This window comes from Lonchura striata, chromosome 1 (assembly GCF_046129695.1).
Source record: "Lonchura striata isolate bLonStr1 chromosome 1, bLonStr1.mat, whole genome shotgun sequence".
Lineage (NCBI taxonomy): Eukaryota > Metazoa > Chordata > Aves > Passeriformes > Estrildidae > Lonchura > Lonchura striata.
The window spans coordinates 113,081,087-113,103,878 of NC_134603.1; the positions used below are offsets into that span (position 1 = coordinate 113,081,087).

Below are 22,792 nucleotides of genomic sequence, written 5' to 3' on the forward strand. Positions count from 1 at the left end.
TGTGATGAAAGAATTTCTCACCTAACTGCTCATCTAACTAACAAAGCAAACACATGTATGATTTAAAATAGAATCCAAGACAAATAATAGAGAGGCTGAGGTACAAGTTAGTAGGTTAATGTAAATTTTGCTTGAAAGGTTAGTGTGAAAGAAGGTTCAAAGGCCATACAAGCTTTCTTTCCCACCAATCTGTATTCCACTGTGCTGAAGTGAGAGTAATACCCTCAGCTTCCCTGCTTTTGCTGTTACTGGGCTTCTGCTCTTAAGTAACACAGGCTCTTCATTTAGTTCAGTAACCCACTACATACAAAAGTGTTCCTTATAAATGGTCCTGAATGAAATGTGAAGCAAAGATAGCAACACTTTTTACCAACTTTTGGTTTGAATTCTACAGGATACAATGTGCAAAATGCCACAGTCCCTCAGCACTAAGTATGCCAGAAACAGCAAATTTAATTTACCACCTGCTTTTCACCCTCATGCACCCTGAAGATATCTGAACATTCTTCAGGGAGATGCTGTCCCTATTCTATGTACAGAAGCTTATAAGTGTTTTTTCCTAACAAGGCATATTTAGGTAGTATCTTAAGAACTGAAAACAAAACAAAACAAAACAAAAACAAACAAACAAACAAAAAAAACAAACCACAAAACAAAACAACAAAAAAACCCCCACCCAAACCATGGAAGTCACAGAATGAATCCTATCCTTACTCCCTCTGGTTTATCAATTTAAATTGTGATACTTTCTGTAAGCAATATGGAGAGACCAGAAAAATCGTACATTGTAAGAATCAGAGGAAAATATTTACAAATATGGAGCTACAAGTAGCTAAAGACTATCTGACTAAGAAACAAAACCATGCCACCTCCTGCTGGAGCCCTGCTAGAAATCAGGGAGGCAGAGTGTCTGGAATTGACAATATTTCCATGTTGACAGCAAACATTGTACCTAAGGTGCAGTGTATGGCTGTAAAGATTTGGAAAGATGTGTATTCAGTGTAATCACCTTTGGAAAGGGGAAGGGGAATGACCAGAACCCACTGCTCACCTACTGCTCTCAAGAATAAGGCCCTCTGGTTAACTAACAGATAACAGTTTCCAGGTTATTATTTGCTTCCTTGCTCCACCTCTCTAGCATATCATGCACCCTAATATTAGAAGCACTGCAAGCAGAGCAGAACAGGCATTTATGCTGTTGAATGTTTGACTGTTCTTTAAGTTAACTGGTATTACTTTTTCCTTTTTGTTCACTTCCAGGTTTGAAAGTCAACTAATATTGCTCAGTAGGCAAAAAAGAGGAAATTTGGAAACCTTTATGTTCTATCCAGACAGGTTCAAAAATTTGCTGCTGATTTCTACCTATAATGAAGGGGAATAACAAACATACATTTATGCCATGTGTAGTTTAATTTATGGGCCCAAGTCTGCCACTTACCTGAAAGAGATCGCTGATTCTTTTTTTAGGAGTTTGTATTTCTAAGCCACAAGTTAATAAAGATTAAAGAAGCCTTCCACAAGCTAATTTCTATGGCTGCACATAAAGTGAAGTAGAAAATATTCTACTTCCAAACTATAATTTCTGACCCTAACAATTTAACAGCCAGAGGTACTGAAGAAGGAAAAAGCAGAGCAGTCTTTACATGTGGCAATATGCAGGTGATGTCACAGGCAACAGATTGCTGAAGACTACAGCACAGCCTCCTTTTCAGAGAAACCTGCAATCACCACACCACTGTCTCTTCTATCCACTACAAAAATCTTTCCAAATAATTCTAAAGACTCAGACAGGATCAACACAGAAAGTTTCTCACAGCTTTTATTTCACCCACGCATTGAGCTGAAGACATAATGTGTTTTTTACAAGATTAAGCTTTTATTACTAATCTAAATCTAATAGGAACAAGGCTTTTCGTGCTGTTCTTGACAGCTTACCCAAGGGAATGATGACAATCATCCCTAATCATTTCATCATGCTATTTCACACAGAGGAACAGAGTTCAGACAGAAGATGAAACTGTTGCTCCTAGTCAGTCCTCCCCAACTCTATGGACCGGTTAAAAAAGTCTTGAGAAAAGTCAAATATGGTGAAGCTTTCACCTTACACTTAGAGCCAAATCCTACCACGATTTGCTGAAGATGGCATGCTCTACCCTTGACTTAATTTTTCATTTCTTTTTAGAGAAAATGGCTTTAAATTTATGAAAATGCAGGGCACAACCAGAGAAAAACAGGTCCATTCACTTGTGTAAGTGCTCTTTGAAACAGGAGTCAGGCTTTCTAATCCTACATAATATAGTGCCCTAGTAAAAAGAGCCATCTTGCATTTTTATACTTCACGTAAAAATTAGAAAAAAAAAATCCCTTTTTTGGCTATCTGTTAAAAGAAGTGTATTTTTTTTTTAGTTTGTTATCCCTCTCTGAAAAAACATGGCAGAACATTAACCACATGTTCTGATGCTTAACTGATATACTTACTTCTGTAATAGACTTGACAAAGCGGATTCCATCGTTAGCTCCTTTGATTTTTGCCAGACAGTCACAGAAATAATCCCAGTAATCTTTTCTGTTCCCCAGCAATGTGCTTTTTTCTTTCTGGTCAAACTAAAACCAGGAAAACAAAATACAATGAGCAAAATTGCAATAGAAATATACTTACATATACCTACTTGGAGTCCTGTTCCTCTCCCAGCAGCATGTGCTTTCATGTCTCCCCTTAGCTTTAGCCAATGCATTCACAAAGGAAAGAGACACTGCACTGTACTGATGCAATCCAGCAGTTACAAAAGCTACTTAACTGACAGTAAGAGATAATAATGTTCTGGATCTCTTTAAAATACAGACATCCATTCAAAACTCCTGAGACAAAGACTGGCAGCAGATGCAGCAGCTGTTCAAGAGCAAGGCACCGACAACCAGCTGCGGAGAGACCTCCAATAAGAGTGGCAGTAGCACACATGTATGTATCAGAAAAACCTGATCTAGCTAAATCATGTCCAGAGCAGCAGTGCAGCAAGGGTATGGACTGCACCTTGGAACACTCAAATCCTAAAGGATTTTCCAGCTTTTGCTCTGCAATCCCTTGCCTAGATTAAGGCTAGATTAGCATTTGTTGCAAATTAGCATTTGCTGCAATCAGTGGCATGATTATGGTATATGTGGACACCATACTATGCAAGAATTTCAGTTTGCCCAGAAGTGTCTTCTTTTACTTAAACCTTAAGGGTGGATAAAAAGCAGCACTCCAGATTAAAAATAAGCCTTTTGTCTCAAGCCTTCCATACAACAACAACAAAAAAAACTTTCCAAAGAGAAATTGCTGAAAAGTCTATAAATTATTCACATCCAGTATTTATTTTGCATTAAAATGTCAAGATATCATTACCACAGTTTTTTGAGGAAAATTTGGCAAGTTATATCTTTCAAATCAAACTCAGATCTTTCAGATCAATACAGAAATGCCTTACACTCCTCAGTAAACTTCCAGCACTGCCTTTTGATTACATTTATTTTCACTTGAAATAAGTATAATAGGCAGCAGATATTTCAGTCCTCTTATTAAACATACCAAAATAAAATAGAGAGACTCAATTGGATATTCATAGTTATTTGAGTTAAACTTCACATACAGAAGAGTCAGCAAGAGAAAATAAGGCTGAGCTTTGCTGGTAGATTACAAATGACACAAATCACATTTTACCTGTAAGAGGTACTCAAGCTTGTAGGAAAATTTTTGCAAGTTGACACTGTCATCTGTGATCGGTTCACCTCCTTCTTTAAATTCTTTACTTAATTCAGTCACTGCATCTATAAAATAAGACACCAAATTAGTTAACTAATGCAAAGGACATAAAGCACCGAATCCATAAACAACTACATAAATGCTTTCTTCATGGACATTCTGCATGTAGACACATTTTCTTTTAGCTGAAATGTCTGTACGACAGTATGAAAAAATGATAAGCTTGCTATTTGAGACAACCTATAAGAAAACAGGAGTTCAAACCGTATCAATCTGTTGTATGGATTATTTCTTAAAAACACACCTAGCACTTCTGACACTTAGCAAAACCTGCTAATAGACAACTGCTAATTGCTGCCTCAGCAGAGGGAAGAGAAATAACTTTTTGCTGTCTCATGTGCACATTAAGGTATTTCCACAGGACAAACAGAATTCTGATTAGAAAGGACAAAGCATGTAATCTGCTAAAGGGGATCAGTAACACGAGAACAGTCGTTCAGTCAGCACATTTATCTTCTCCATGCTTTATTCAGGAAGGTTCAGCTGGTACTGGTTACGAACACAAATTAAAAAATAATTTGCATAAAAAATAAGCAAATGGCACCTCCTCTTCCCTGAAATGTACACCTATAGTCAGTAAGGAAATCTCAAGTCAAAATACACTTTATTACCTCCCTGAACACTCAAGCCCCAAAAGGATGTACTTCTCAGCATGAGAAATTACTGGTTTTGAGCTTGCTTTCCCCTTGGTCTTATATTTATTTCAGGTGACTGAGAGAGCTTTAGCTCCCAGTCCCACTCAATAACCCTTTGCAAATAAAAATTTCTTCTAGTTAGTAGTCACATAGATCTCCTTTTTTATGTTGCAGGAAGAGGTAGATTTTCAGGTTTGGTGCATATACCCTTTATTTAATAAAAATTAAAAGGAAAAATATCAGAACCTTGGGATAGGCAGTTGATTAGGACAGAAAGAGTGCAGAAAAACTGTTATGAATCTGATACCAATTCTGTCCACAACAGAACTGTTTCAATGAAGTTGGCTACTTCTAGTGGAAGACAGGTTCCACAGCAGCAAGAACAACAGGTGTAATTCTCCAGCACCCTTCATCTGGGTCTCCTTTCCCAGCTAGGTTTGGCCTCCCGTTTTTTTCCCTTCCCACATTAGCAGCAACTCCACACCAGCTTCCCATTAAGGAAGGCTGAATTTTAGGCCCTTTCTCCTTACTTCACATGAAGTCTTGTAGCAGCACAGCTCTATGCATGCTGATAAAAGTATTAGTTCATAATGCACACCTCACACACCCCTTTCTTTAAACTGTAGAACTTTTTTTTCCCTCCTGTATATTTAAATTTACAGAATTTAAGAATTCAGTGTTCTGAAGGAAGTACAGCACTTGTCTCACAAAAAAAATCAGTCAGACTGCACACCTTGAATTTTGTTGCTACAATGCTCCAGGAAAGAGATACACAATAGAAAACACAACTCCTGCTCTCTGTTATCTAAACCCTGGAGGATGCAGCCCAGCCTCCAGAACATATCTGTCAGCATGACATTCACTGTACCTTGCAAGTCTCTGATAATCCGCTGCAGCTGGCTTTCGCCACTCGTTGCTGCCATCTTGGAAACAAAAGCAATTCCCCTTCTGGGCTGTTAAACTTTTCATCCATCTAGATAAAAACAGCAGAGTTCATATCCTTGAAGACCATTGGGTTGACGCTGATTATTTTTCTCTGTGATACCTGCAATTGTAAAAATCAAAAATAAAATTAAAGTCTTTATCAGCTCAAATAAGTAGAAAAGAGGTGCTTTGGCATTTTCAATCCTGTTGAGTAATGAATTCCAAGCCCAACCATTTTCCAGGAATCTCCTTAATATTTTCTTCTAGTTTTCACTTTCCATTTTGGTTATTTCTTCAGTTATATCTTTCAAAACAACTAAGCAAACCTCAGAGAGCAATTTTCTCTGGCTGGAGTTACGACACAGCTCATCTCTAGCTGGCATTTCACTCAATCTATCTTGTGACTCTGAGAGAGATTCCAATGACACGTGATTTTCCCTCCCCAAACCCTCTGCCAGATCTTCCCTACAGGCTGTAGAGTAAAAAGATAAGACAACTTTTCCATTTCAGAAGGACTTTCAAGACACAGAGCAGGCACAAGCCAAGGAGTCAAAAATGATATATGCTTGACTCTCTGACATTGGAGCATATTTTTAATATGCAAGAGCTATTTGAATATTTAGCACTGGAGTGTGATTTTAGCACAAGGAGCACCTCTCAACCCCTTCTCAGAACCCACTGTTCCCTACACATGTAAGATAACACCACTTTATTTTAAGATCTGTTACAGCATGCCTGACTGGATCAACATACCTTGCACCACCTTCTTTGCTTAGGATGAGTTACACTTGGCACTCACAGAAAATCTTTCTTAAGGCAAAATTAATTAAAACCCTCAAACGCTTCACTAAAACAAGCATGCCTGGGGATGAAATCTTTCCAACGCCAATCTGGGAACAACCATTCAAAGAAAAAAGCCACATAGAAACTACATAGGAAACTTAGTATACTAAGCATCCTGTTGAAAGGCTATTCCAAATTCTGTCTGGAGAGGTACAGCCAAAGTTTCAAGCAAAGACAACACCCAAAGTACTGAAATTTTAGAAAAACTGCTGTTACACATCAGTGCTTTTGTTATGATTTAAGCTGAACTACAATGAAATGAAGTTGTAATTAAAATCTTGCAAACATTTGAATCTAATCTGATTAGGTCACATTACTATATCTCCTTTCTCTTTCCCTTCTTTCACTCCCAAAAGAGCAACATTGGCATGGCTGAAGTAGGTGTCTGAATTAAAACAGATCATCCTTCCTACCCCATGTATTAAGGTATTGCTAGGAAGTGATCTCAATGTGATCCTAATTATTTACTGTTTGAAACAAAGCAAACATTAACAAAGCCATTGAGACAGAAAAACATTAAGTATAAAGAGAAGGCTGAAACTAGGTTAACTCTTGAGTTTCTCTGCATACCTGTACTCACATGCTAGTTTCCATTTCCATGTTTTGATGACAGTTGTTATGTTATGACACAAGTGTTATGTTATGACATAAGTGTCATGTAGACCATGTGCTGTCTGGGGAAAGGCTTTTGCCTGCAAAATCCCCACCATAACCAGTTGCTTCAGGGACAGAAGACCAGAACAGCATAGACCACATGACCTGTGGTGCTAAACACAATTTTTTACCTTAAATCAACAATGTGACATACCCAAGATTCTTATCTCAATGCTACCCAAAGACCATACAGAGTACTACACTTCCTGGCAACCTGGCAATTTGCTGACTTTGAGTACTACAGAAAAAAGAGCAAGAGTAACAAAATCAGCAACTCAAAGTTTCCTTTTCTAAGCACTCACAGTAATATCAGCCTATCTGTTCACTTTGGCAACTGTTACAGAAAGGAGCTGAAGTGAGAAGCTTGCACCCTGTGGGCAATAGAAGCCAAAAGGCGTGGCCAAACCAACTGCTTTTCCTCAGGCAAAGAGGGAAAAGAGCAAGGACCAACAAGGGGGTCCTGCCTGTGCTTCACAAAGGCCAGAATAAGCTCCCATTCAAAGCTCCAGAGACACAAAGGCTTTGGAAGAGGCGTGCCAGGAAAACATGACCAGACCAACTGCTGGTATCTACAGAGAGAACAGGAAGTTGCAAATTGAGCCTTTATTTTGCAATAACCAGCAGGGAGTGAGACACTGGGCATCCTATGGCAGCCAGGCACAGCACAGAACCTTGTCAAGTGCTAATTCCCAGCAGGGAGCACAAGCAGACATTCACTGGAAGAGGACTAAGGCTGTTCAGAGTTTCCCCAGACCCACTAGCACTGTTTAAATCAGTGTGTATGCCCAGAAGCCACAAACACATGACTACAGGGTGCACGACAGCTCAGTGGCACAGTGCAAGAGAAGGCTCCGTGCTCCCAGTGGGTTGATCTTGCTGTGCCAAAGCAGCTCAAAATGCACAACTTTATTCCTGTTTGGATCTCCTAGGTAGAATGTGAGAACCCTGAAAAGAAACCACAACTCAGCTGGAGGCATAAAGATGCACAGCCCACTCCTCTGCCTACTCCCTGTCACCTTTTAATACCTGGAGCAAGGTCTCACAGCTTCCCTCTTCCTTGCATCAGCTCCCATGGATGAGACATGCATTTATCCCCTACTCTTCCCAAAAGATGATCTTTTCACCTGGGCTATGGCATAGGGCAAATGTGCTGAAACTTCTTCTAATTGCCTTCTCTTCTACAAAATGGGGAGAAAGATTCTAATCCCCTCCGTGGTCCTTCCAGAGGTGTTCTTAGAAAACAGTCACCCCACAGAAAGGCGCAGAGCTCTCACCTCCTATGGCAAAGAAAATTGACAATATCCTTAACTGGTTTCCCAAGGTTTCAAAATACAAAGAGCTTCTGTAAACACCTGATCTAGTCCTTCCTGATCACAGAACATTTTGCCCAGAATTCTTTAGTTGCACCAGAATTCCCTGTTCCTTCAGCATTTCCTATCCAAAAGTAAACATCTGCTTTGTGAAAACAGCATGATACATTCCTCAGGCACGAGTGACCTGCTGTGGGTTGAGAGCTTTTTGGATGATGCATTGTTACCTCTTATATAACAGCACTGGACTAAGGCTGATGGCATTAACTTGCCCAGAACTGTTGAGCTGCAATGAAATCAGCACAGCTACACTAAGGACCTGGCACAGAGGAGGCAAGGCAGGGCATGCCACCAGTCCCTCCCACCAGAACTCCTGGGCCGTGCCTGCTCATCTCTGAAGGTGATTTCTGCCTTCCCTGTTGGCATAAGTGCTAGTGTGGGGGTGGCAATCTTCTTTACAGAGGAGGATATCCTGGAGATTAAAGAAAGAAGTAGAAAGGAAATAGCCCACATACAGGAAAAGGAAAGATTTACCTGAAGAGGAGTGAGACACATATAAAACAGGCAACAAAGTATAATGACTGTAATTAAACTGGTTAATGAAGTAGCTACAATGACCCATATTTAATTTGAGTCTATAAAATTATCTTCATTTTTTACATCATGTTTGCATCTCCAACAGCTAGATTTTTATTTTTTTATTAATTGGTCAGTTTTAGCCAACCTTGACAGAAGGTAGCCATCTTCAACATACTACTTCTCCATGTGCAATGAAAACAGGAAGCAAGGAGGATGTCCATGAGCAAAGTGTCTCTGCATTGTTAAAAATGCTACAGTGAGACCTTCATTATAGGATTATACCAGAGAATCCACTCTCCATCCAAGTGTGTTTTCAGTGTGCAGTAAGAGGAGAGCTCACACTGCAGATTTGGTGTAATTCAGATAAACAGTAAATCAGATCTGCAAAAAATAGTCATTGGAAACCAAGATCCATTACTTTCTACTGCTTATGGAAAATATTTCTTGTTAATATGGTTACTCTGATCTAGTCGTTCCAAACAAGGGCACTTCATCACATGGCCCCAGATGTTATCACAAGACATTTAATTATTTGGTGCCTACAATCCTATGTCTTTTCTAACATTCTATATGAATCAAAAAAGGCAAGTGAGTATACTGAGACAAATCCTATGTTTGTGAGTCACAACTTTAACTGCATTATTCCTTTGTGTAGGGTGAACATGATATATTCTATAAAAGCAGATACTGACTGATAAGCGCAAGGCACACAATGGGAAAATCCCCCAACAACCTACCTGGTCATTCAGCTGGCTACAAGACACACTGAATGCAAATCTCATGGCAAAGATGAAGGAAGATCTGGGAAAAAAATGCCCCTAACTCTCAGAACTGTAAAAGCACTGATTTAGTTAAATAATTTAATTCCAGTAATTTTCTGAAAAAAACTACTTTGTTGCAGCACAGAGCCCCAGTGAAATTCACAGCACCTGTGCTGCAGCCTTTCTCATTTTGTACCATGCAGGTACATAGAGCTGCACATCCATAAAGCTGAAGAGCTATTTGCTGGGAGTAAGGGTCTGAAGTAAAAAAAGACAGCATGATTCTTCTGTCATGCACACGTGCTTTTTATAGGGCAACTCAACCCTTTATGCTTTAACACTGCATACAAAGATATGTGACTTTGTATGTGATAAAAACACATACTGGACTATATTAAACAGAAGGATTGAAAGCAAAAGGCAGTCACAGCCTGAAAGACAACTATGGTTTCCATTCCGAGAAGTGAGATTTTCTTTTCAAATTATCATTCCCCTGCATTTTCCACACCAATAAAATTTCACATTTCAGTGACAAAAACATGGTTCAGGAATATAAACAACTAGCAATAAAAAACATCTTGCAAAAAACATATGTCCAGAAAAACAAATTCTCAGAGAATCGTAACATAGCAGAAGAGAGCAACTAGATGAAAAGCATAAAAACATTCACATGTCACAAATGCTTGGCAGAAAATGAGTATTTTTATTGTTAAGGACTCCGTACAGTAAAGCCTTTTTGTGGGAAGGCTCTTGTGCTCTAGGAATATTTGCATTTTACAGCATAAGAACACAAACTATTGACATTCATAAAATACTGCTTGTAATCCTAGCCTGACAGAAGAGACTGACACAAAAGAATTAGTAAAGTTTTAAAAGTTTTTTTGAGCAATCTTCTCTATTCTATGGATAACTGACCTACATTCTATCCCTATTCCCTGTATTTGCAACCCCTTCTCAGAAAAAGATCAAAACTAGGCAACATACAAGAGTATATAGTAGCACGATAAAAACTCCATGAGACTGAGTTCATTTTTAACCTTGAGTGGAAAAGCTAGCACCTAAACAAATTTTTTAATGCTGCACCCACCAAACTGGATCTCCACTCTAACACCTGGCTTGAAACCTTTTAAAACCTTACACTGTACTTTGCCAAACAGGACACATGCACCAGACCAGGGACACAGATTCCTGACTTGAAGAATATTGTTTTGTCTCTGATATTCTTTCACATCAATAACTGTAGAACAACATGAACTCAAATGACCACTTTCTGCAAACAACACCACAGGGATGACCTAGTACATATCTCACAAAGACAACCTTGTCTCAGCCCTATCTCATGATGACAGAACTTCCCTGTTTGAGGAAGCAGTCGTTTACAAAGAGAAGAGCTCTCTTCTGATAACAAGAATTTTACAAGTATAGCTTTTAACAAACTTCTCTGCCCTTTTCCCTTAGGACATGCCCCATGTCAGAAATGCTTCATCTATCAATTAACCAAACCATACCTCTCCCAGAGACTTGCTTCACACTGCTCACATCCTATTTCATTCTCCTTGGGTGAAGGTACCCCTGCTGTCTCAATACCTGTATGGTGAGCTGAAAAGACAGGATTCATTCAAAAGTGAAAAAGATTTTTTCCCCCTTCATGATCTCATTCTAAACAATTCTCCCTGTGTCACTCCCTGCCACAAAATCCACTCTTTCTCTCTACAAGTCATACAACCATTTAAAAGCCTTACACATTCTTCAAGCCAGGCACATGACATTCAGGTGCTACTCTGAGGAGCACCATGTAGATACCTACAGAAATAGAAACACCAGAGGACTTCCAGCTGCAAAGGAGCATTTGGCGATTCATGACACTCAATTCGCTCATCATACAAACTTGGAGATGTCAAGAAATCTCTTATTTTTCAGGTCACCAAAATTGGTCTCTGAGCCATGTTAGCTTGCTCAGCAAGCCTGGCTTGACTGAAGTGTCTCAGCCACATCTGAGACTTTAGGATAGTTAAAACCAACAACCATTACATCCTGGCTTTTAATGCAACCTTTCCTTAGCAGCACTTTTTACCTTTGTATCTACTGTTGCACACTGTCCCTCCAAGCTGAGGTTTCAGAAGTACTTGAAAAGGCTTCCTCCAGCTAATGGTTTTGGGAAGTCTGGCAGATGGGTGTTGGGTCTTGCCCACTTGTAGCACCTCATGTGTCCTCCTACAGCCAGCAGCTCCCCAGAATAACTCCTGACCTATATATGATTCCCAGTGAAATACCAATTTGCAACACTGAAAATTACAGGTTTTGACCACACACATGTAGACCAAATAGAGGGTGAGGCAAGCAAAAACCAGGCTGAGACAACCCAAACTGACAGGCCACTGAGTGAGTCATGCTGCCCAGAGTCAACAGAAAGAGATCTTGTTTTCCTTCCTCTGTAGCAGGAAGAACGGAGTGTTTCCTCTCTCCCTCTTTTATTTTCTTGTGAATTTTCCTGTGAAGGCCACCATTTTGGGGGGAAGGGGAAATTTCAGAGTTACAAATCCCAAAGATTTAGAAGCATTCGGAGAAGAGGCTGTTTGAGACTGTCATGCTGGGTGGCTGGGAGGAGACAGGCTCACAGATGACGCAGGCTTGGCATGAGCCCAGTTATTTGGGATATCCCGATCCAACCAGCTCACTTCCGAAACCTAAACTGGCTTGTAGCAGTAGCAAGACCTTTCCTGTCTTCATCCTTCTTTCCAGCAGGACTCATTCAGGGGTTAACTGTTTGTAAATATCTTCTGAGGTAACTATACCACCAACTAACACAGAATAACAACATGGGCAAAAGTATTAAACCAAAGGAAGGGCATACAAGTCGAGGTCCTGTGCTTCCACTGAGATCCAGGCACTTTGCATAAAAAGTTCTCCTCTTTCTACCAGTGTTACAAACTGTAAAACCTTCTTCAGAATACATTTGGGCAAAGGATTTTAAATTATTACTATCAGTGAATTTTTGGACCCAAACAACCACCTCTCCACGAACAAAATGAAATTACTACATCAAAATATGAACTAGACTAGATACAAGCTGCTGAAGTGTCCTTGCATTGGCAAAACCAAATGAATACACAAAATGATAATCTGTAACAATAAAAACACTTAGGGCTCTTACAGTTCCCTTAAGTTTAATAATCTCAAAAATATGTAAAGAGTAGTAGAAGAGTTTGATGTTTACCTGACAGATAAACAATTGTTCATTTTTAAATATGATCAACTAAGAAAAACAAACAATCTGAGTTAAAAAAATTTTGAGCATTAATTTTCCTTGGGTCTACTGCATAATTTCTGCAACTTTACAGACTACATCTTGACTAGTTTTCTCTCCCTAGTTGTTTCTTTAGGTCTTGATCATGCATCAAACAAGTCTTAGAGGAAGCTAGCCTCCAGGATGTTAGGACAAATTCCTATTCCTTTTATGTAACCCTCTAGCAGTGGAGAGAGAGACTGCAAACATAATACACTCTTTCACTGTTATCTAATGTTGTACATAAGAGACTGCTTTATACATGAAATCAGCTCCATAACTAACAGGTTCTTGAGAAGTAGTAGTGAAACCGATTTATAACAAATGCTGCCAAATATATATATTACAGGTATTACATATGTATACTACAACAAGCAGATCAAAATTGACTATCAGATGTTTTGCACCACAGTATCTTAAGATACAACTTTTCATTTGCAGTGTAGTCACCTAAATGTGAATGTCTGGAACACTCTTTGGAACGTCTGGAACATTTTTTAAATTCACGCACTCCCACGAGGATCATTGGAAAAGTCCAATAAACTGCCTTGCACACCATAAAATCTGCAAAACATAAAACACACTACTGCATGGCAGTAAGACAGAACATGTTGCCATGCTACTGACCAAACAGAGAACGTGTTTTACCCTGAAAGTTTCATCCCAGCTTGCCTTCATGAGCACACAAAGTCAGAGCTGAATAAGATCATCCACTTTCACTCTTCAACATTAAAGAAACAAAGGCTGGTACTTCTCCATCTGTTTCAACTTCAGATTTAAAACTTCAAGCTTGATTTCAAGTGACAGGCAAAACCAGGGGGGTGAAGTCTACAGCTGACCAACTCTGTGTGCCAAGCCAACCCTGCAAAACTCAGCAGCAGGCTGGATGCAGTGACCCGGAGAGAAAACAGGGCCCTGTGCTCGGGCAGCTGCAGCCCCGGGGGATTCACCCGCTTCCAAACCACGGCACAGCCCCTCCACAGCCCGACTCACCACCGCAGCACCCCTGCCCGAGTGGAATCCAGTGTCCAAAGGCAGCAGACAACCATTTCACTAAAACCCTGGGTTTTTTCCTTCTCCTTGCTCACTCGGGATTACCAGGATCAACATAAGCCGGAGGAGGAGGGCCGGCTGCAAACTCGGCATCTGCTCTGGAGACAGCGCCAGCCGCCCCGTGTGCCAGCAAAACCCTCTCCCTGTCCATCCGCCGGAGATTTGCCGACACAAGGGCAAAGTGGGATTAGGGCCGCGGCAAATATTTGCCCGTCAGCACTTTAGAGCGGGGTGAGGGCACGGACACGGGCGGGTGCTCGGTTTCCAGCAGGGCGACTCCGCTCCCCCTGCAGCTGCAGGAGGGCAGAAAACAGAGGGCAGCGCTGACGCCGGCCCAAAGCCAGCGCTCACCGCGGGGCACGACTGACACTTCAGGGGACTGCGTCTACGTGGTGGCCCTGAGGGACGGGGACATCCAGGCGATGACAGCCAGCATCCCGCCCTCCCCGGGCTGCTGTGTCCCTGCCATGCCCGCGCTCACCCCGCCGCAGAGCCGGCCTGGGCACCCCCTAAGGCGCCCGGCAGCTCTCGCCCCGCCGGGGCTCCTCCCCTCGAAGCAGAGCTCGGCGAGGCAACAAGTGGATGCCGCCGAAGTCACTTCCCCCTCTCCCCGGCAGGTCCCCCCGCCCGGCGCCACCTCCCCGCCCCCGGCCCCGCCGCGCTCCCTCGGGGCTGTGCGGGAGGGGTCGCTCGGTACCTGCGCGGCCGCCGCCGCCATGTCGCGCAGAGGCGGCCCCGGGTGAGGCCCCGGCGCTCCCGCCCGACTACAACTCCCGTGAGGCCGCGAGGGGCCGCCCCGCGCCCGGGCGGTGTCCGGCTGCAGCGCCGGGGCTGCCCGCAGGCGGGGGGACGGAGGGCCGCGGGGAGAGCTGAGGGGTTTGGAGCGGCTTTGGGGGAGAAATCGTCGCTTTCGGCTCTGGGGTGGTTTTCTTTCGGGGAGGCTGGTGTTTCTGGTGCCCTCACGCAAGGGCGCTTTTCACAGAACCACGGAGTCGTTAGGGTTGGGCTGGACTCTGGAGCAGTCACCTCGAGCAGGTGACGCAGGAACGCGTCCGGGTGGGTTTGGAATGTCTCCAGAGAGGGACACTCCATGGCCTCCCTGGGCAGCCTGCTCAGTGCTCTGCCACCCTCAGCGTAAAATTCTTCCTCACGCCGAAGTGAAACTTCCCTGTGTTTTTGCTTATGGTCATTGCTCCTCGGCCTGATGCTGGGCACCACTGAAAAAAAAACCAAACCAAAACAAAAAACAAACAAACAAAAAACTTAATAAATTCTTGTTGTGTGTTTTAATACTTTTAAATATAGTACTGGCTGTTGCTTTTAGGACTGTTCCATATCATCAAGCTCTTTGCACAGACTACTGAAGCAAATGTGAAAGTCAGGCATGGTAAATGTGGTACGCAGCAGATTTCCCATCTCTGCTCTTGCCAGTTGATGAAAGGAAAATCCTCATCCCTGAACTGAAGGGATGAGACGACACAGTCTCAAGCTGTGCCAAGGGAGGTTGAGGCTGGACATTAGGAGGAATATCTTCACGGAAAGGGTGGTTAGACATTGGAGTGGGCTGCCCGGGCAGGTGTAGTCACCATCCCTGGAGGTATTAAAGGAAAGAATGGGCATGGCACTCAGTGCCACGGTCTCGTGGATAGGGTGATGTTTGTTTAGTCATGGGTTGGACTCAATCTCAAAGGTCCTTTCCAACCTAATTGATTCTGTGACTATGTGAAAGACATAGGGAGAGATTAGTATGTTTACATAAAGTAAGAGACTGGGAGAAAGCAGGTGTGAAACTGGAACAAGAGGTTGCTTCCTGAAACAGGGTGTGGGGGGTACAGAGCACAGCGTTCCTAACACTCCCAGCACCAGGTCCCTTCTACAAGCAGGCTGTTTCCTCTTTTCAGATTTTATCCCTCCCATAATGCATATGATTCTCTGAAAGGACATTTCTTTCCCAGTTCCTGAAATAGGCTACTCTTGTTTTGCACTTGAAGTGCAAACTTGAAAAACATCCTTTGCTTTTTTTTTTTTTTTCCCCATATTGCTTTGGCAAATAAAATATTTAGAATTAAACTTGTGAGCAAGCAGTTTGTCACCAGTTCTTGCCACAATGCTTGTGACTTAGCGTCATATAGACATCAGTTTAAGCTGAAGATCAAAGCATCAAATTCTCAAGAGTCTTGAGGAAATACATGTAGTACGTAGTCACTGACATGTTTTCCTCATCCTTCACATATAAGAATGACTAAGTGACCTTAGGTTTTGGTGATTAATCTTCATCTAATATTTGGGTTTTTAATAGCTTGAAAGCATTCTAGTGCCCTTACAAAAGCAGATTATAGGGCTATGCATGGTGCAGGCACATGACTTGAGAAATGCAGTGAGATGTCTTACACCATTTGGAAGCAACCTTCAGGCTTACTTTTCTTGGCACACTTTGCTGAATCGTGCAGCAGTGCCAAGAGCATCTGCTGAAAATGAGTTCGTTTTCCACTGATCTCTAGGCAACTGTGTGTCTTCCAAAAGTAATCTCAGAGTCATCAGATACATGGTAAATCAAATCCCATATAATTTCACTGCAATGGATTTTATTTAAGAAATTTTCAAAAAGTCTGTGTAGAATTCTACTTTTCACTTGAAAACAATCAATTAGAATGGATTATTCCTCTTTTTAATTATGTAGTAACAAGCTACTTTCAGAAATATTTAATTATTGATGTTAATTATTGAATTATTTCCTGTTTATGTACACATCAATTTCTTCAGACAAAAACATGCTGTTTCCAACTAGATCCGTAGCTGATCGACACTTCCTTAGAATTTTCTCTATTTCTTCATTTTTTAGCAATAGAAGATGTTAGAGATCTTTCCTTTTTGGAAGCTGCACTAGAGAAAAAAAAACAACACATTGTCTGCTCCACGTGTTGCTTTCCTGCATGTTTACACTGATAAAATTTGTTGATTAACTTCTTCATAAACCATGATGGGCTAGATGGGAATTATTTTCAGTTTTACTAGCCAGGAAAGGCAATGTCAGTCACACCACCAAAAGGAAAGCCTTTGCTGGGAAAAGTTTTTACACTAGATAATAGAGGTAGCCAACTCAATCAACTAAAACAACTAAATTGCTGCTTAATGGTCTCCTGTGTACCATATATAAGTGTTTTATGATGGTGTCTGTGTCCATACAATGCATTCCTTCAATCTGTCTGATGTTGTTATATGAGCTACATGTTTTCTTTAAATTTTTTGCAATAGTTAATTTATGTTATATAATGACTGGAAGGGCTTTGCTTCCACTAGCACTTGAGGTATTTTATGAGGGTAGCTAACTCCCAGTTGCCCTGGTCACCCTCAATGGATTAACATACCATTTAGCTAGACTGAACAACAGGCTGCTGTTCATCATCAGAAACCTTCTGTGACTGTGGGGAGAAAGCTTTGGAAGCACTTTTTGCTTGTTTGCATTCTGTTTTGAATAGGTGGACAAATAATTGTCAGTAGGTATAAAGCTGGGAGTAGGCAACATAAAAAGAACCAGCAAAGCTCTGGAAAACATCTAGAAGCAAATATGGCATTTTAGACAAAGTGGCTGAGGGGTTTGAAAGAATATTCTGCTAAATACCAGATCAGCTTCTGAGATTGACTTCCAGCAGAGCACATCAGGTTTAGTTGCTGTCACTAATCAGAGCTGGCTGCATTTCACTCCTGTGTGGACAAAGTAGGTACCAAGAGTTTTATCTGGTTTGGTGCTGGTTCTTGTGGGAGAGCCAAGACAATAACTCTGGACCGTGCAGTTTAAATAAAACAGAGTCTTTTATCTGTTATATACATCTGTATGGGTGGTATGGGTGGCACAGGGATGGAGAGCTTTTTTTTTATTATTATTTTGCTTCTCTTTGTTGGAAGAAAGCAGCATTGTTTGGAGGAATAAAACAAACTGAAATATGTTTTGGTTCCATTACCTCAGCAGTTCCTGAATATGGAGATAGTATTCCACCCCTCACACTTTTCTTTGTCCTTCTCAGTATTTTCCTTCACTGGATGAGGAAGGGTATTTTCAACTGCAGAGTAACCATGAGGAGAAGAAAAAATAGAATTTTATTTATGATTTCAATAAACTCAATATTTCAAAATATTGAGAATATGAAGGTATCCTCAATGAAGGTATTCTCAGTGAAAACACTTTTGGCAGTGAAGAAGTACAGGTTTTGGTTTGCCAAAATTGCACCCACCCATTTATGAATCTGATTCTTGCTCTGGTTATGATCAGAAGCAAAATTATCAATTATTTTAGTGGAAAGAGGGCGTTTCCTTAAACATAGGGTTAGAAGTCAGCTTTCCTAGAAAAGATCTTGGATTCTGAGTGCACAAAAAATTGAACATAATGCAGGTATATGGCCTTGCAGCAGTGAAGACTAACTGTTTATGGGCCTGTGCTGACATTGGGCTGAGGGAAACCTTTATTCCACTCTGCCTGATATTCTCGTGGTCACTGAGAATGTCTTAGTACTGCAGGTCCCGTGACCTGCAGTACAGCATCTAATTTTGGGGCCACCATTATAGGAAAGAGGCATTGACTGACTGAAGTCAGCCCTGTGAAGGATCACCAAGATGGACAGAGAGTTGGAGCACATATGAGGACACTAAATTGGCTGGGATATGTTTAACCCCAGGGAAAAACAAGGTTTAGGAGAGATCTGATGGCTCTTTTCCATTCTCTAATGTGAAGACACAGAGAAAGCAAGGAAAAAGCAACATCACCAGTTTACAGCAAAAAAAATGTTGTTTATGTGGAAGCAAAAACATCCACCATAAGAGTTATTAAGCATTGCAACAAAGACTCAGACGAGTTATGGAGTCCCTGTTTTTCAGATTATCAGTTTGACCAGATAAAGCCCTGAGTGACCTTGTCTGATCAGGAAGATAAAATTTCTGTGAGCAGCACAGAGCAGTGAATCACCTCCAGAAGTCTCTTCAGTGTTAAATTAACTTATGAAAATTCACAATTACTTCTTCAATTGAAAATACCTTAATAGATAGTTATCAGAGTCTGAGAATAATAGTCACAGGGTAGAATTCCATTAAGATTTCTGAATGTTTATTAATACTACTTCATTATATCAGGAGGCAGCATATGTACATTCTGAATTACTTTGGTTATGGCAGCAATACAGTTGGGTAATATCAAGAATTATTTTTACATACTCAGATACACTGTAACAAAATATGCTGAAGTTACAAATATATTTACATAATTTACTAAAAACTGGGCAGAGCAGGATCATTTCAGACTTTGTGTTTCTATTATAATTCTCAGCTTTGTTTTAGACAGATGTAAAATATATGAACAGTAAAGATTTCAAGGTCATGTGGCTCTAGGACAATGAATTGAATGACAACTTGTGGAAATTATGTAGGTACATGGGACCTTCTTGGTATTCATGGCTACTGTATTTTCCTCTAGTGCAGATTTGCTGATACCAGTGAAATGGTCCTGTCTTACTAGAATAGAAGAAATTGGACTAATTTGCCCTTCAATAATTTATCTCTTCAATAATCAACAGTATTCAGTCCCCAGCCCAAAGCCTTTTGAAGCCACATTAATTTCAAATGTTTCTTGTCAGAAAGCAATAGTCAAAGGCTGGTCTCCAACACAGCCAGAAAAAAATGTCAACTTCTATCTTTCCATGGTTTGTCTGAGCACAAGTGAATTGGAACCGTGTAGAATTAATGAGTCCCCTTTTAAATTTTTTACATTATAGGCAGTAACTGTAGTAAGTGAGATACTGAGACTGATCATTTCAGAAGGGTGCATCTGATGATAAGGGACATGATACAAACACTTTGTGCTGGCAACTAAACTGAAGAACAAACTAGAACCTATGGGCAAGCCCTGGGAAGACTCTATGGGTCCATTTCATGTATGTTCACCCCATTCTTATGCTTTTCCTTTGGTATGCTTGCTTCTGGGTATAGTCAGAAATAGGATATTGTATTATGGGTCTATCTGAGTTTCTCCTTTTCGTAAACTACACAGCAGCTGTGAAGAATCTTCTGTCTGCTCCAGATAATCTTTAGAGATCAAATGAAATAGAGTGGAAACAGCATAGATATTTTAAGACAGATGCCCGAAAAGCCAAGTTGTTGCTTAGAACTGTTGCTAAACCATTGCTTGGTGCCACTGCAAAACTACCTTGACTTTCCATATAAATACTGGGAAATTAAATATTCTGCTTTACAGGGACTTACAGAGACATTACAGCTACACTAGAGTATGTACTATATGTTACACTGCCTGGGATTAAAAATACATATTGAGCTAGAATGAAGAAGGATATCAGTTCATCTTAAAAAAAACAAACACAAAACAACAAAAAAACCAAACCAAAAGAAAACCCCAAACATCAATTTTACAAATAAAGCAAGCCATTTTTATCCTGCTATTTAAAAAGCCATTTGTTCTTGCACTATAACCTGTTTTTAAGTTTAAGTTTTCTCAGCACCATGGCAAAGGGAGAAAAGGAGGGAAAGACCAATTAGAAGCAAATATGCTCTGCTCGGCTCAGGAGATGAGCTGTTGATCTGCTTCAATCATCTGAAATAATATTGAAAGACTGGAAGAATCCTGTAGCAAAGAGCAGTAACAGAAGGAAAACTGACATTCTAGTGAAGTATCTGTTTAACAGCTTGTGTTCCTTCTAGGGCTCTTCCAAAGTTTCCATTTCAGACCCAAAAGGCTACTTTTACACAAAGTTATTTTTATATATATTTATCTACCAGAAGATAAAAGAACATTTGCCCTGACAACTTCAGAAACTCTGAGGTCTTGTAGCTATTGTCAGCACAGCTAATCCACAGACATCACCCCCCATTAAAAAAAACAAAACAAAACAACCCCAAAAAACCAAAAACAACAACAACAAAAAAAAAACCCAAACCAAACAATGAGTAAACTGTTAAACATTGAAAAGCATTAAAATTTACAAAAATACCTATGTGTCCATTGCTATATACAATCCAAGTATTTTAAGTCAGGTAAGAAAGAGATATGCAGCAACTTTTATGTTAAAACCTGATGTTTTAATGCCCAAAGGAAAAGCAATTTTTAAAAAATTTTCAAATGGGAGTATAAGTGAGAGAAAAATCCATCTAACTGTGCAAAAAATTGTGAACTTAAGACTTTCAGGCCAGTGAAAGAATTTCTTGGCCTTCTTATCTCTCTATCCCACTGCAAATACACTTTGTTATTTTCCATACACAGAATGTTTGCAAAGAGTAAACAGGGAAGTGCCTCTAAGAATTAGAGGCTATCCATAGCATGCAAAATCTGAAAGTTCATTCAGGATTAGTCCTAATAGTTAGGTCTTGCTTCAGTAGACGGATGTTCCTTCATGCTGGAGTTTGCCTTCATAGCAGGTCCTTGGGCTGGAGGCTTGACCATTGCTGCAGTGTAAACACAGGCTGCATAACTGTGCCAAATGCCTCTTGAACTTCACTCCAACAAATACATAGAGCACAGGGTTGAGGCAGCAGTGGGAGAAAGCAATTTTACGGCTGATGTGAAAGGCGAGGCTGGAGTCTTTCATGTACTGACAGGTAGGTGGTGGAAAAGTAGTCAGGAAGCTGAGGATGTTGTAGGGTGCCCAGCACAGGAAAAAAGCCACCACAATAATGAGGATGAGTCTCACAGTTCTGTGCTTTCTGCGAGATCTTGCTCTAAGCAGGATTATGAGTATCTTGAAGTAACAGAATATGATTACTCCAAAGGAAAACAGGAAGAGTACATTTCTCACATAAATGTCTACCTTTTTCCAGTTCCCATCTTCATAATCACAGTACCTGTGCTCTTCCAAGTCTTTTTGCACTGTGGTGTGAATCACCTCAGGAACCACAATTAAGATGCTAACAGTCCAGACAGCCAAGGACACCAGAACACCACAGCATTGCGTCTGGGATCTCAGAGTTGAAAGGGGGTTCACGACAAACAAGTACCTCAGGATAGTCATGAGAGTCAAAAAGAAAACACCGCTGTAGTAGCCAATGGAGAAAATAGCATTTGATGCTTTGCAAAGGAACTCACCAAAAATCCATCCAAAGGACTGGTCCACTACCCAAAATGGCAGCATGCAGGAGAAGACTAAATCAGAGATACAGAGATTCATGATGAAGATGTTTGTTAAAGATGTAAGGTTTTCATATTTCAGTAGGATCCATAACACCAAAGTGTTTCCTAGCAAACTGAGGAAAAATACCAGAATGTAGAGAACAGCAGTGAGATAGATGTTAAATGTGAAGTAGTCACCCATTTCACAGACAGTGGTTTCATTAGGGTATTCATATGAGTAGTTTTCATCTAAATAATAGCCTTCATCCATTTGTCTGTGCAAATCTTGTGCTGTTCTCCAGCAGCTACTTCAAAGGACTGTAACAAATCAAATGAAATCTTTTGTGGAAATCAACTCAATAACTAAACTCCCACTGTGGAGGCTTCTGTTTTAAGACAGAAAAAGCAGCAGTGAAACTAGCCATTTGGGGAGACAAAGGGCTCATTTCTTCTTGTGACTAGAACATGGACAGGTAGATACCAAAGACTTACTGCAAAGCACTCAAATCTTAATTACATAAGAAGTCAGAAACTCAGATATTTCTGAAGCAAAATGTTTGGTGATAACTTTCAATTACTAAATTTCTACTATATGAATGCACGTTGTTTTTTGATATAAATGTCTCAGGTGCCAAGACTTTCAAAGATGCTAGTGTTTATTCAGTTTTCTGGAGTGGTATCCAACTCCTAAGCACTTCACTGGATAGATGATTCTTGGTCACCAGAGTTCTTCGCCGCGTAAACCTAAAAAGCTGAGCAGTACCTGTAGCAACAACTATAGGCAATAAGAGCAGGAAAAGCCAGGTTTTTACAGATTTTTATCTTGAGGTTTGTTGGTATC

General features: G+C 40.6%; 2 protein-coding genes across 7 annotated transcripts in view; both read right to left on the reverse strand.

The window, feature by feature from the left end:
• Positions 1–14,666, reverse strand: part of FYCO1 (FYVE and coiled-coil domain autophagy adaptor 1) — a 45,337-nt gene extending 30,671 nt beyond the window's left edge. The window contains exons 1-5 of one of the 6 annotated variants that reach the window (XM_021531260.3): positions 14,545–14,591; positions 11,017–11,107; positions 5,306–5,482; positions 3,701–3,807; positions 2,479–2,604 (exon numbers count right to left, since the gene is read on the reverse strand). In XM_021531260.3, the coding sequence (XP_021386935.2) occupies positions 2,479–2,604; positions 3,701–3,807; positions 5,306–5,360 (288 nt within the window). In that variant the 5' untranslated portion in view covers positions 5,361–5,482; positions 11,017–11,107; positions 14,545–14,591. Of the gene's footprint in view, positions 1–2,478; positions 2,605–3,700; positions 3,808–5,305; positions 5,483–5,593; positions 5,778–11,016; positions 11,108–13,787; positions 14,125–14,544 lie in introns of those variants that run through there. The other 5 variants (XM_021531258.3, XM_021531261.3, XM_021531259.3 and 2 more) reach the window with 5 other exon arrangements.
• Positions 14,667–21,217: 6,551 nt separating this feature from the next.
• On the reverse strand, positions 21,218–22,287 carry XCR1 (X-C motif chemokine receptor 1). The gene has a single exon (XM_021531289.1). The coding sequence runs from the start codon at positions 22,220–22,222 to the stop codon at positions 21,218–21,220; it is 1,005 nt and encodes a 334-aa protein (XP_021386964.1). The 5' UTR covers positions 22,223–22,287.
• Between the last annotated feature and the right edge of the window lie 505 nt (positions 22,288–22,792).